Here is a 15,985-nt window from a genome sequence, read left to right as displayed (position 1 = left end):
AAATGAGCTTCTTAGCTGGACTTCCATTCTGAAGCTGAAGACGTTTGGCTTCCCATCCAGGAAGCTTTCTCAATTCAAAATGTCTGGAGTAGTGTGGAATTCTAAGCTTTATAGACCTGCTGGCAGGCCTTGTTAGGGCTTAGATTCACACATAGATTAACCTGGAACTGGTCGCCCCAACAATGAGAGTGGTTAGGCTCATCGTTTGCCTGGCTCCCAGGATCAATGCTGTGGTCACATGTACGGAGGTGTGAATTGGGTTGAAACTTAGCAGGAATCAAACCTATCGTTGTGTTGAAACCTGAGTCCTCCTCCTCTGTTTAAAGTTGTTTTTTTCTTGCTTGACGTAAATGGCTTCCTTTACCCCCCTCTCAAACCATCTGTCTTCTTTGTCCAAAATGTGAACATTTTGGTCCTCCAAAGAGTGTCCTTTGTCCTTAAGGTGTAGGTCAGGGGTGGGCAACTCCAGTCCTCGAGAGCCGGTGTCCTGCAACCTTTAGATGTGTCTCTGGTCCGACACACCTGAGTCAAATAATCAGTTAATTAGCAGGACTCTGAAGAACCTGACTGCATACTGAGGAGCTGATTGTGCAATTTGATTCAGGTGTGTGGGGCCAGGGAAACCTCTAAAAGTTTCAGGACACCGGCTCTCGAGGACAGGAGTTGGCCACCCCTGGTGTAGGTGGACAGCAGAGTCTTGTCCTGAGGAGGTAGCTCTCCTGTGTTGAGCCATGCGTCTGTGGAGAGGTTGTTTGGTTTCTTCAATATAAAGATCAGAAAATTCCTCACTGCACTGAACTGCATACACCACTCTGCTCATCTTAGGCGCTTGGGGGTTTTGTCCTTAGGACAGGGTCCTGTGAGGTTTAAAACATAGAGGGATCTTGTGTTTAGAGAATATCTTCCTGAGTTTTTCAGAGATTCCAGCAACATTTGGGATGACGATGTTTTTGCGCTTGTTCTACTCCCCATTCTGTTCTGCGGTGTGTCTTTTGAATTTCTTTGCTGATTTGACAAAAGTCCATTTTAGTAGGGCAAAATTATCGCCTGCGGACCAACTGAGTTTATTTTAAATGCCAATTATTTCTATCCTGATATATTTTTGTAATCTTTAAGTGTTGTTAACATAAGGCAGTATAAAGAAAAATTGCTTGGCAGTTACCTGCAGCAATGGAGGCCAGACGAACGTAGTCAGAGCCCCTCTCCTCTGGCTCATAGGGGTAGTTCTCTACGAGGCTAAGACCTGCCAAAAGCAAAGAAAAAGATTAATGCTGATAAATATCATACATTTTCAAAAATAAAAACAAGTTAGCAACATTTTAAAAGAATCTGCATTATCATTTGATATTGTACAAGTTTTCCTTAGTACATTTTATTGATAAAATTCATAGTAAAGTGAATTATTTGGTTCACAAGGAGGTGTGCATGGTAATAGTTACACTTGACCTTGTGTACATGAAAAGTTTTCTGTGAAAAACAATTTAGTTTTATGAGCCACACAGGCCTATTTAGAGGTGTTGAACAGCCTTTTTTTGTTAAATGCACACATATTTACCAGGAAAAGAAGAATCAGGCTATTTCCATAAGTTTCAGTTTTCATTCAATTGTCTATATAAATACAAGCTTAGAAGACATAAAAGTTAATTTACTAATGGTAAATGAACTGAATTTACTAATGGTAAATTAACTGAATTTATAGCACTTTTCAGTCATACTGACCACTCAAAGCCCTTTACACTAGAGCCACATTTACCCAACAGCACTCATACATTTATACACTGATATGCAGATCAGTAGGCAAATTGGGGCTAAGTGCCTTGCCTGGGGGCACATCAACATGTGACAGGGGGAAACTGGAATCAACCCAACAACCTTCCAATTGCAAGACAACTGCTCTACCCACTGAGCCACAGTCACCCAGATAATGGTAAATGGCCTATGCTTTAAAGCAGGAGAAGTGGGAGAAGTGTCTTGCCAAAGGACACAACAACTGAACCGGTTGGAGCGGGGGTTTGAACCGGTTACAGAGCAAACTCTTAGCTCCTGTGCCACTGTCGCCCCAGTAATTGTTGCTTATTGTGTGCAACAACCACAGTTGTCCTGCTCAATGGTTCTGGGAGGACTCACAAATACAACAGGAAGAGAGCATTGGACTCTGAACATCAGTGTGCATCTTTTTAAAAGTGATTTAATGTTGGCCAGTCCTTGTCTTCATTTGGCCCAGAAACAAAATGTAGAAAATGTCTTTCTTCAGAAAATACTGTAGGTCCTGTCCAAACTTAGTCTATATAAAGAATCAACTTACTTAATCAGCCATAACTCCTTTCAACTGCATTTAAACAACAATAGACATGTTTCATATTTCACTTATTAACCACATTTTAATACACAGTTTCAATAGACAGATATGTATATTTTTTTCGTGTATTCAACAAAATCTTTCTTTGGGGTTACTGATAATTCTGATCTTTTGGCTCGAGATAATGATTGAATTATGGGATTTGATTTTAAATTGATCATTTTACAGAGGCAAATAAATAAATGCTCTGAATAATTAACTTCAGTAATTTTCTCTGACATGCTCAATATCTACTTGTGGGTCTAACCCTGACTGATGCTGAATTGTTACTGATTATGGTTGATCTCTATTTGCTGTCTTCTATCTGTTCTCAGATGAACCGATTCATACAGATGCATGGACATACAGGGGCAAGAAGTGACTGCGTCGGCTGAGCAGCCTGAAAACGTAAAGTTTTGGGGATTAAATATTGATGCATCCATTTTTATGTCCTTGCCTTAATAAGAATTGATCCAATTAATAATTATGTTTTATTTGGAAACATAATGCACCATTTATTTAATTTGTTTTTATGCTCCACTGAGCATCAATGTTTTTGTCAATACTTAATTTTATAAAAGTGCACTTGATTAGTTAAAACAAGACCTATTTGGAAAAGGCAGTGGTTTTATCATGTAAACCCGTTGGCATTGTATCATTGCTTTGTCTTGTCACATCAAGTTACATTTTTAGCAAGGAATTACTGAATATACAGCAACTGACCGAACACCTTACAACCAGAGTAGTCAGCTGCTCTACTGTGAAAGAAAAAGAAGCATATTCACACTACTCTAGCCCATCTTAAAAATATTAATTATTGTGTCTATATACAGATGTATATCCATATTTATTTTATCTTTTATGTCTTCTAAGCTTATTTTTATATTTAATGAAGTTTATATTTACATCGTTATTGTTGTATTCATATTATATTATGCATTTAAAACTCAAGTCAAATTCCTTCTTTTTCTCTGTAGAAAGTTGGCTATTCAAGCTGACTCTGATGGCGACACGTTTGTCAATTTCTTGAGAATTGACCACGGGTTCAGAATGGGGTCAAGATGTAAGGACTTTCCTGGTCCTGATCTTAAAGCCACTTTATTACCAGATTTGCCTCGTGGCAAGGAGCTCCATCATGGTAGAGAAATATGCAGATCTTCGCTAAATTGTGACTGGATAGTAAGAAGAAGTTGCTCTTGGAGGAAGTTTGATGCCATTTTTCATTCATGGCAGGGATCTTGGGCAGAATGGTGAGTAAGCCCACTCACTAGATGTGAAGCAACCCCACACATGGATTGCAATCAGGATGCTTCACTTTTGACACAGCACTTGTCGCTGCTCTCAACTCTTGTTCTCCAAACAAATGGATCTCAATATGTGCTAAACAGTTGGAAGGATGATTCATCAGAGAAAATAACTTCTTGACAGTCTTTTGTGTACTCGCTCACAGCAGAATTACTGTCTTTGTTGATGCTTTATGTTTAAAGGGATTCTTTCTTGTTCCCCTTGTAGTCACATCGTCTTAGCTCAGAAATCCATTCCCCATACCCGCCAAATGTAGAACATTTCTCAAAAGAAGACCTTCTTGGATGATCTTTGATGTTCTGAAGCTTCATTCACTGCAACGGTCCCTCTCACCATGAATATCGAAACCAGGTTTTTCTTAGATGGAATATTATTAGCAACAAGTTTCTTTTAATCTGAAGCAAAGATCTGCAGATCAGTTTGGGACGGGCAAATGATCAAGAATCATCAAAGGTTTCCTCAAGATATTTAGAATTGGTTAAAAAACATATTCAGAACCCAGCGAGGAACCATAAACCGGAAGCTGGTTCAACCATAAGCTCCACTAGGATTAGTTTAACATTACTATAGACTGACGACTTCCTCGCCCAGAAAGAATTGCTTCAAGGACATTATCAAAAATATAGACAATATGGAACTGCCCACATTAACAAGTTACATTTGTTCTTGAGAAAGGTTGTAGACTGAGCTGCTTGTTCATCAACACTGGAATAATGTTTTGAGGAGTATGTGTTTGTTTTGGGGAAACAATGTGTGCTTCTGTGCTTTTTGTGTCTCTGCTCTGTCTTCTCTAACCCCCAGTCGGCCGAGGCAGATGACCGTTCACACTGAACCTGGTTCTGCTGGAGGTTTTCCTCCCTGCTAAGCTGGAGTTTTCCTCTCCACTGTCACTTCATGCACGCTCAGTACGAGGGATTGCTGCAAAGCCATGAACAATGCAGATGACTGTCCACTGTGGCTCTACGCTCTTTCAGGAGGAGGGAATGCTGCTTGTCAAGATTTGATGCAATCTGCTGGGTTTCCTTAGATAGGAAATTTTTTGACCAATCTGTATGAATTGATTGAATTTGACTTTGTAAAGTGCCTTGAGTTGACATGTACTGTGAATTGGCGCAATATAAATAAATTTTTAATTGAACTGAATTGAATTGAGTAACAGTGCTTTTAATAAACCTTGGAACAGCATAGCAACTGTCAAATGGTGATGGAGGCACAGGAGTGTGTACCTGGTAAGGTTTATCTGACACCTGTCCTTTTGCCCTGGATAAGAAAAGTGCCTGTTTTTCTGAAGCCAATTTCTTTTTGTTAATTAATTCATAAACAAATTATAATTAAAATGACCCTCTCTGCCCCAAAGTGTTTTGAAATCTGGCCTGATGTTTCTTAAAGAAGAAGAAGGAAAAAAAAAAAGGAGCAGGATGCTTACTGCGTCCATACAGTGAGAAATTAGATATTACAGGAACCTGCAATCCAGTTCAGATTTCAGAGTGTTCCATCCCATAATTGAAGAAGTCAATAAAACATTTTTCATCTACCGCTTACCAGAGATAGGATTTGAACAGGAGCTGCAAGGGCAGCTATAAAGTGCGTAGGACCTTCATGGTTTGTGGAGCAAAGTTTGACACATGCCCAAAGCTCAGAGATGGGGGCAACCAGGACATGTTTGCAGACAAAGGTCTTTTCTTAAATGCACATTTAGGGAATTTTGTGAAATGCTTGGAAATATTTTAAAGTTAATAAGGAAAGTGTGAACTATGCTACTTTTTTCTTTTTAAATAAAAACAATGATTTAGTGTTTTAATTCAGAGTCAGAAATTGTTAAAGCATATTATCAAATTATTGATAACATTTCAACTGCAGGATATTAATTGACAAATGCCAGTGGTTAATGTCATTACCCTCTTCCATTAATTGCTACCCTCTGGTTGCTTGAATAAAAATAGCGTTATATGCGGTCAAAGCCAGATTTTCTAAAGTTGCATTGATAAATAAAATGCTAAAAACGTGTCTTGCGGTTTAATGCTCAGACCTGTTTTAGGAGAAAGGTAATTGCAGACTATAATGGAGAGAAGCACAGAACAAATTATGAATACATATATAATTTTTATTAGGCAGTCTATTTGATTTCATTGGTATAATAACTGGCCCATTATTGACATTAACTATTCAATTTATGATTTGAAATGACAGGTAGGTTTTAAGTTGAGCAACATGACAGTTTGGTTGATATTGGTAACGGGATGTTATTAGATCTAGACTTATAATCTTTATTGTTAGGGTTAGGGTTTGCATCATCAAATGCCTATCTGGACAAGATTGTGTTGCAATGGCTCAGGAAAAGCACAGAAACTAAAACAACATTATCATTTTGATTATAGAATTAGCACAATTGCCACAACACTAACCCTAAGAGATAAATGCATATTAAAATGCTAAATAATGTCAAAAAATCTTAGGAACTGTATTGCTTAGTTAAGTGAAATTATTTTTATTGTCCCACAACAAGGAAATTTGGGTAGTAGTTAGAATTAATGTAACACTATCCAGACAATCTTGACCTTAGTAGAGATTTTGACCTATTATATAAATAAATGAAGCATAATAGATGCTTTATTTTTATTTAATTTTTTTCTGAAAAAAGGTTTGATAAATTTAATGTAACAATATTTTTGATGAATATTTAGTATATTAGTTAGTCATTGAAAAGCATGCACAATATGGCCTCTTCTGTTTTTGCCTATTATTTATTTATTCAATTTGAAAATTGGAGTTATCCTATTTGATTAGACGTGTATTGATCGTGTTAACAAAAGTAAATATATAACTTAGATATATCCTACAGTGTATTTTTTTTCCCGGAATAATTTAAGTAATGGGTTCTTATTTTTCAGCTTGAGCACCTGCCCCCAAAATGTCTGTGCATGTGCCGGTGTAGGCATTCTGCTGATAGTCTGCATTGCTGCCAGCGGCACATCATGGGTAAAACAATAAAGATGGAGGACTATCTTCAAATCTTTAGTTTGAGCATGAAAAACTGGTCATGTTTGGGTGTTCCAGTAGGGGAACACATAAAAAAACAACTAATTTTGTAATGGAAAAGCAAAGTAAGATTCATCTCAAAATATTCATGGATCATGACTAACAGCCAGGCACATGGCAAGAAAGCAATAAATGTAAATGAGATTCAAAAATTTTAATAAAAAGATAGGTCAAATATCCATATTATAGAATTTAAATCCCTTGGGGGAGTGGTGGCCTGGTGGATAGAGCAGTGTGCTTGTGTTCTGAGAAGGCTGCAAGTACCCAGTACAAACCCTGTAGACTGCCACTATGGGTCAGCTCGAAACAAGGTGTAACAATCTAAATGACAATTAGTCCTGTACTTAAGCCAACAATACGGCATTCACATTTCTGTGCATGAACCGAGGGAAACTCACTGTTTTCTAAAATTTGAACTGAACAATTCTGTTTTTTATAAGACAAACTTGAAGTGAGTGCAGCTCCCCCCGGACTCATTAAATGGAGCTGTTTACAGTAGCCATTCTGCACAAACAAGGAGCAGTCTTTAATAATATATGTCTCTTCCTTTGCTTTAAGATGGATTATAATGTCTTTTGCTTCACTTTAATCATATCAATATAAACAAAAGAATCCATTGCTTAACCATTTCTAATAGTACATTAAACTCAGAGGGGTTATTGTATTCCAATGTTATTGTTTCTGGGTGGGAGATGCAGCACATGAACTGAAAAGCTTAAAGCATTTTAAGACTTTGTTGGTCAATGTCATTTAACAGAACACCAACTTTAAAAGTGACCTCGGTTGCAAACAAAACTGAAGCAGACCGCTTTTTCAGGCTTATTTTTCTTTCTGGTGACAAAAACATCATATGTATGGTTGAGATCATCTATAATGGTAATTTAGTCATTATAAACACAGTATATGTGAGGGGACATACGGTTGTAACGTTGAGCACCTTGAAGTACTATATTACCAAAACACAAGGTTTGTTTTTCTGGATTTTCGTTATTTGTTTCTGATCAAATGCTTGGCCTTCAAGAGACGAAGAAGAAAAAAATTACACTTTAGCCTTCTGACGACTGCGCCACCTGAGGCATATTCAGCATAAAGTATAAACAAACATACAAACTCGGTAGTGCACTCTTTACGCCCAATTGTTCTTAATCGCTGCACAACCCGATAAATTCAATAATGCATTGTCGCAAGCCTGGATAAAAATAAGTATTTCTCAAAAATTGTGCTCCTCCAAAAAAAATAAAATAAACAAAAATAAGTTCGGCAAAAACTCTTATATATAGTTCCTTGTATTCAGTCCCATTCTAGCACAAAACAAAGAAAAGTAAAATAAAAAAAAAATTTAAAAAACAGTTGGGGCCCAATATGAAATCTGCTGTGCTATACCAAATTAATAAGGCATAGCTCTCACCGACGTCTCTCCTCCTCCAGGCTTAGCGGGGAAACTGATAAGCATTCCGCTGATTCCTCTGAGCATCAGCAGCAGATCCTTCAGCTGTCTCTCCGATGGATCCGGTCAACAAAACTTATATTTCTTTTCTGACATGCACTGTTTTGACTTGATCTGGCCGTCCCCCCTTTAACATCTCTTTTCCTTTCTTTCATGCAGAGGAGCACCATTCCCAACCTGGCCCGGACGCACGCCACCGGCACTTATGCAGCCACACCCCTCTGCCGTAACTCTGCCAAATTCATAGATTTTTCCCCCCGATTCCGTAAACCACATGTTTCTCATAGAAGATTATACAATTATACAGCTTCATATACACATACAAGACGTCCTTGTTTTAATTCGTATTAATCACAATGATGACCATAGTTTTTTCCTTCATGTTAAAAAAATTTTAGTACAGAATCAGCATGACAATGTTATACAGTAGAAATGTAAAAAGGTTGGCAGCGGCTACCTTACATATGCTAGGTAATGACGTGATTAATATGCTAACAGGTGAATAACATGATGATAGATTTAAGCCCAAAATCATTAATACCCCTGGTAGATTTAAAATAATTTTCATTGAACCAAAAAGTTTGTTTCTTATAGGAAATAAGGTAGGCACCCCTTAAAACATATTAAATAATGTAAAAGATGTATGAATTTTGAAAAAGAAAAATACACAATTAAAAATGGCCTGTCAAAAAAAAAAAAAAAAAAACATGCATACCTTTCTCGGTAAAGAAAAATGTTACCTGGCAAAACAAAGCCTTTTTGTAATTGCTGACCAGTCTTTGTTCCGTCTTTCCAATGATACTTTGACAATTTACTTCATGTGATGAGTTCACCCTATATGGAGGACCAAGTCTTCCATATATAAAAATAAATACAGAAATAAATAAATGCTCAATAAATAAATAAGCATACAATTAATTGCCACCAAATTAATAAATGTAGGTAGAAATTAAATTATACAGTGAGACATAAATGTATATATCTCTTTTAATTAGCTTATTTATTTATTTGCCTTTGTAATAATTACCTTATTTATTTATTGTGCGTTATAATCTTCAACTTTATTTATTAATTACTTATATTTTTTAAGTATTTATTTATGTGCATGTTATAATATTTTTGTCTGTTTTATTCTTCCTTTGTATTTTTTTACCCTATATATTTCTGTGATGCTATTTATTTCTGCCTGTCCTTTTTACATTTCTGCCTGTCCTTTTTACATTTCTGTATGCATTTCTGCCTCATTATGCAAATGAGGAGGGGCTGTGTCTTAAGGGCTCAACTTCTTCCCATTGGTTGGTTAGCATTTTACTGCATCGGTCAAATCTACATGGCTTTTCCCCGCACTAAAGCATTGTTAAGTAATGTCAAACTTAGCAGTCAGACGTTCAGTGTCAGACCTCTTAAGGAAAGCTGCTAATAGACTGGAAGAATTAGAACGCTGTACATTTGGGATCTGAATGTTTTTTTATGGTTTCAGATTCGGCTTTTCCAGATCAATAACTCATCGGCAGATGATATTCTACAAAACAGACACATCTCTGCAACCACAGCAAGGCAGACACTGAGCTACAACCATAGTTTCCTCAAAACGAGTCTCCCATCGTGCTGGGTGAATTACATTGGACCCAATGCAGAGCTCGCTTGATAAGAAAATACTGTAGTTGATTATAAAAGGCACAATATGAATTATCAGATTCACATCCAGGCAATAAAAAGCACTACAGATTATCATTATTCTATCCATGTTGGTCTAATTTGTGAAGGAGGCGGAGTTTCATCAAGCCGATCCAACATTTCCCCCTCAGCTGCAACACTCGGGGTTCACGCTGCGTCTTTAAGCATGATCCAGCACCGCAGTGAAGTTGGTTTGAATTTGGATATTGGACATTAAAGCTCCGCGGAGTCAACGGGATCTAGCTCATGGTTAATCCGATTGAGGGACTCCGATTTCGGCCAGCGTCTCTCAGCTGCTCCCTCCTCCCACACGCGGTGGTGCAGTTAGAGACCGTCAAAAAACTTTTGAACCAAGCTCTCTTGAGAAATAAAAACCAATAAATGTATTATCTTGTGACCAGCTAAGATAAACTAATATAAATTGATGTCAATAGGTAAAATCTGTAAGGCACATTTGTTTTTATTCATTTTTAAGCTATTTTAAATTTTCAAGACAAAAATTGGGACTTTTCCTTACAGATGTTTTTTAGTGGCTTGATTTTATATTAGTTTTGTCATAGGTGGTCACAAGATACGGAATTTATTGACTTTTGTTTCTCAAGAGTGCTTGGTTCAAATGTTTTTTGACGGTCCCTAAATGCACCACCGCGTGTGGGAGGAGGGAGGGAGCATCTGAGAGACGCTGGCCGAAATCGGAGCCCCTCAACCGGATCAACCATGAGCTAGATCCTGTTGACTCCGTGGAGTCAACGGGACTTTTATAATCAACTACAGTATTTTCTTATCAAGCGAGCTCTGCATTGGGTCCAATGTAATTCACCCAGCGCGATGGGAGACTCGTTTTGAGGAAACTATGGTTGTAGCTCAGTGTCTGCCTTGCTGTGGTTGCAGAGATGTGTCTGTTTTGTAGAATAAATCATCTGCCGATGAGTTATTGATCTGGAAAAGCCGAATCTGAAACCATAAAAAAACATTCAGATCCCAAATGTACAGCGTTCTAATTCTTCCAGTCTATTAGCAGCTTTCCTTAAGAGGTCTGACACTGAACGTCTGACTGCTAAGTTTGACATTACTTAACAATGCTTTAGTGCGGGGAAAAGCCATGTAGATTTGACCGATGCAGTAAAATGCTAACCAACCAATGGGAAGAAGTTGAGCCCTTAAGACACAGCCCCTCCTCATTTGCATAATGAGGCAGAAATGCATACAGAAATGTAAAAAGGACAGGCAGAAATGTAAAAAGGACAGGCAGAAATAAATAGCATCACAGAAATATATAGGGTAAAAAAATACAAAGGAAGAATAAAACAGACAAAAATATTATAACATGCACATAAATAAATACTTAAAAAATATAAGTAATTAATAAATAAAGTTGAAGATTATAACGCACAATAAATAAATAAGGTAATTATTACAAAGGCAAATAAATAAATAAGCTAATTAAAAGAGATATATACATTTATGTCTCACTGTATAATTTAATTTCTACCTACATTTATTAATTTGGTGGCAATTAATTGTATGCTTATTTATTTATTGAGCATTTATTTATTTCTGTATTTATTTTTAGATATGGAAGACTTGGTCCTCCATACACCCTATTTTAACTCATCACATAAAGTATAAACTTCACAGATTGGACTGGCTGAGGCACTGCAAAATCATGATTTATTGCTTCCAGTCAGAAGAAACACGTTGGTAAAATAAATGACTTTAAACCTAAATTTGCCATGGGATATGAATACTTTTGGGTTTAACTCAAACTAGTTTATGTTTAGGTGGCGAACCATGAACTTTAAATACATTTAGAACTACTTTCTGCTAAAAATGCACTGGTACGACACTGGAGATCTGTGCACATGGTGAGTAAACTTTCCATGAGGACTGTATGAAAATTTGTGCTGCACTCCAGTAAGCCACTCCAGTGGGAATAATGGCTGTACGGCTCGAAGACCTGTTCCTCAGCGTCGTGATTTGCATTTAAATTCCACTAAACACACTGTGCTGTCATCCTCGTGACTGAACGGTATTTTCTCATGTGCTGAAAGTAAAAACGGCTGCTAAATGCCTCGGTTTGAATGTTTGCATGTGGCAAATAATGGGCATCAGTGACGATCAGAGAGGCGCATTGGAAATAAGCACAAAAGTGATCAAATATAATGCGCGTGGGTGGAATAAAAGGAACCCGAGCCCCAGTTTTACCTATTTTTGACATAATAATCACTCTTTTCATTTCAGCCTGGAATCTGCTGTTGAGCTGTGTGGAGGCGGGAGCCTTGTTCATGTGCAATGACCAGCACACACGCAACAATCCCACTTGCGCGCTGTACCTGCTCTCGCCCACCGCTCAACCGTCCATTTTCTGCTGCGCTCACTGCTAATCATCTCACCGTGCAGCACAGACTGGTGAAGACTCCAGTAGATGCTCAGGCAGTTCTTCTCCCTTTTCATCCCGCGTTTGCACTGGCAGCCGTGCAGGGGGGTGGACAGCAGCGCCGTCATGGCATTCTCGCACTGGTTTCGCGCGCCAGGCCCCAGCTTCATGCTGCCGTCCCCTGCCACGCACTGCCTGAGGGTGCGCAGTCGCGGGCTGCACGAGTCGTCGCTGGAGCAGGTGTCTCCGGCGCGCAGGCAGTCCCTCCCGCCTGCAGAGAGAACCACGTGGGGGACTCCTGGGAGACACAACAGAGGACAGGTTAGCGTCATCAGCACCAAAAAAACAAGAGGCAAACTGGGTGAGGATAAGTATTTAAATACTAAAAACTAAAACTGTGTCCTGCAAAGGTTTTCACTCCTCTGAGTGTTTTTAACCTATTTTGCTACTTATCCATCACAAACTTCATTGTTGGATGATAGAGCAACAAAAAGCAGCCTATGTTCGTAAAATGAAAGGAACAGGATAAATGGTTTGCAACATTTTTTCGAAACAGAAATCTGAAAAGGTGGCAAGCATTTGTGTTCAGTCCCCTTCTTATTGATACCCTGAAATAAAATCAAAGTCAAACAGCTGCAGCCGGAAGCCTCCTAATTAGTTTTAGATGTCACCTGAGTGTAATTTAAACTAATTATAAATCCAGCTATTCTGTAAAGGCCTCTGAGTGTCAACAAGCTGGGGAGGGCTACTCGATTTTTTTTAAGTGCTGCAGTCTTGAAACCAAAACTTTGCTGAAACAAGTCTGTCCAAAATCTGTGAAGGCTGTAATACTTGTGTAGTGTTCCCCCAGCTTTGGACAACACAGCAAAAATGTGGAAGAATGTGCTTTGCTCAGATGAGGCTAACGTTGAACTTAGAGGCTGAGGCGCGAGACACAAGTCAAACCATTATTATTATTGTTGTCATTATTATTATTATAAAACCATGAAGCATGGTGGTGACGGCGTCATGGTATGAGGATGCTTTTCTGCAGCAGGGGAACAGAAGCTGCTCAGAGTACACGGGAGGACAGATTGGAGTCATAAACAGGTCAATCCTCGTTAAAAAAAAATTAAAAATGTGTTAGAGCAGTGGTCTCCAACTCCAGTCCTCAAAAGCCTTTGTGTTGCATCTTTTAGAGGAATCTATTCTTCAACATTCCTGACTCCAATATGAGCTCATTAGCATAGCTTGACTCCTTGCTAGTGAGATACTTTAGCCATTTGATTCAGGTGTGAAGGGTAAGGGACACCGGAAAGTTGCAGGACACCGACCCTGGAGGATTTGAGTTCGTGGCCACTTTGTCAGAGGCTGCAAAAGACTTGAGATTGGGGTTGACATTCCTTTTCCAGCAGGGCAAAACCTTAAACATACAGCCAGAGCTACGGTGTAATTGTTCAGAGCAGGAGTGGGGAAGCTACGGCCTCCTGGCCATATATGGACCTGCTGAATTCTTTTGTCCGACCTGCCACACAATTCCAAGAAGACAAATGAAATAATCAAAGCTTTGTGGAGAAACAAAACGGTAACCCAACAGGCGTGGTCCTACGAAAGTTTGACATGGATAGGCGGACAGATGTCAATCAAAGCAACAGCGGAAAATGAAAAGTGGATACTTAAAGCAGCATTTTTCATTAGATGTAGATGTATAAATATTCTTTCGTTGAAGTAAAGAGGTTCTATAAATTTATAATTATTGTTGCATCATAAGGGTTTCCAAACTGAGTGTGACCCTTTAGAGGACTTCTAAAAGCTGAAATGGCCCCCTGAGAGAGAAAAGGTCCTCCACTCCTGTGTAGAGCAAAGCATGTTGAGGTGTGAGACTGACCCAGCCAAAATTTAGACCAAACTCAAATAGGGAATCTTTGACAAGGCTTTTCTCCAACACTTCTCTCCATTCAGTATAACTGAGCTATTCTGCAAGAAGAACTGGCAAAAATGTTAGACATACAAGCAACAAATAGATAAATAAAATAATGTGACGCAACAAAATCTGAAAAAAGAAAAAAAAATTGTTACAAGGCACTGAATTAACAGGTTTGAGCTTTTGGCAAATTAAAGTTATGTAGGAGTTGCAGTCAAAGGAGTGCGATTCAGTTAAGTCTGATGTCTCAGAAGCTCGGTAAAAGGGGAATTTTGGCAGAGAATTATATTTTTTATCATTATGAAAAATTACAAAAGTTATCATGGGAATAATTTTACTCATCTAGCGCAGTAACAGTTTTCACAGACGAACAAACTTTTCCCATAATTAGTTAACTTAATAAGCTGGGGGTGGGGGTGTCCTTAAAGTAATTTAAACCAGTTTGTGTCATTCATTATTCTAGCTTTGTTAAAACAAAGTAAACAAGCTGAATTTCTGAATTGGATTACAGTTTATGACGCTGCTGTCAGTTGTGATCAAACACAGTTACTGGTACATCTCATTGCTGCATCCAGGCAATTAAATCTCCATTGAGGGGGAAAAAAACGGTAAGGAAAAACAGGGGAGTGGCAAACAGTAAAAGGGACTATAATATGCACGAATTACTCCAGCTGTCACATGAAATACGTTTGACACCACTGAGTGGAATGCGATGAATCTTGTGGGGGGCAATGACACGACTCAGCAATACATCCTGACATTCTTAAAATTACACTGTAATGTTTCAGCTCCAGCCCAAACAAAGAGTCATATTGCTTTGAGACAGGCCTTGGGAGAGGGTGGCACCACAGCGTATTTACTATCATCCAATTTCATCAGGTACTAATTATATGCAGACAGTTAATTGTTTGTGTATTCTCAGACATCCAACAGCTCCCACTCTTACAAATGGTGGCAAGTTGTTTCATCCGTCTATGAATCTAAGCTGAGAAAAAAAACAAAACAACAACACATACACGCTATAAAGGAGAAGTGTTGCATGCAGTGGCGGCTGGCCCGTAGGGGGCGCTCGGGCGCTGCCCTCCCTAGATGTGGAGGGGAAAAGTTAAAATATGCATAGATTTTAAAAGTATTATTAATGTCAGTTTTTACTTAATAGTTCGTGGCTACATGTAATAAGAATTATTAAAACACTTTTACTAATTGACTCTACCAATTGACTCTCATTTAACAGTGCATTTCCACCAACAGAACGTATCATTTCTCTTCTTCTACACTTGTGGGACTACCAATCGTATAACCAATCGTATACTGTTGCTAGGGAAGATTTATAAATATTTGGCCAATCATCATCACCAAAATGAATGGGTTTGGGGCTCCTGGAGTCATAGCCCTAGCTGCACAGTGATAGGTGCACTTCACGCGTGACGTCACGAGCTACATCCGTCCTATGGTCACGGTGGTCGGCAAAAACAGTACAGTTTTCGCTTACCAGCGTGACAAAACGAGTGAATTAGAGCGTATTTTTAGTTTATTTTTGGAATCTAAACAATGGCTACGACTTGTTGTGCTCCCGGTTGCACACAGAGGCATTCCAAATCGTCGGATGTACGTTTCTTTCGTTTACCGAAGGACGAAGAAAGACGAGAGAAATGGATAATTTAAATGAAAAGGATGCAGGCAGACAATCCCAATCGACCATACCACGACAGAATTTTCAGTCTACACTTCATCTCCAGTAAATACAACTTAATTTTGCACTAGTCATTGTTCTACTTAAATCATTATATAAATAAAAAATTAGGATATATATTTAAGTCAAGACGTAAACGTCCGTCCGTCCGTCCGTCCGTCTTCTTCCGCTTATCCGGGGTCGGGTCGCGGGGGTAGCAGCTTCAG

The 15,985-nt window shown here is 38.6% G+C and overlaps 1 protein-coding gene across 1 annotated transcript in view; it reads right to left on the bottom strand.

Annotated features, from left to right (window-relative positions):
• gfra4a (GDNF family receptor alpha 4a) overlaps positions 1 to 15,985 on the bottom strand; it is a 254,160-nt gene that overhangs the window by 51,388 nt on the left and 186,787 nt on the right. Inside the window, exons 2-3 of the mRNA XM_012872143.3 lie at positions 12,200 to 12,481; positions 1,163 to 1,243 (exon numbers count right to left, since the gene is read on the bottom strand). Coding sequence (XP_012727597.2) covers positions 1,163 to 1,243; positions 12,200 to 12,481 — 363 coding nt within the window. The remainder of the gene's footprint in view (positions 1 to 1,162; positions 1,244 to 12,199; positions 12,482 to 15,985) is intronic.

Source organism: Fundulus heteroclitus, chromosome 19, assembly GCF_011125445.2.
Source record: "Fundulus heteroclitus isolate FHET01 chromosome 19, MU-UCD_Fhet_4.1, whole genome shotgun sequence".
In the NCBI taxonomy this organism is placed as follows: domain Eukaryota; kingdom Metazoa; phylum Chordata; class Actinopteri; order Cyprinodontiformes; family Fundulidae; genus Fundulus; species Fundulus heteroclitus.
The sequence above is the reverse complement of the archived record's forward strand: the minus strand, read 5'-3'. Positions and strand labels throughout refer to the sequence as shown.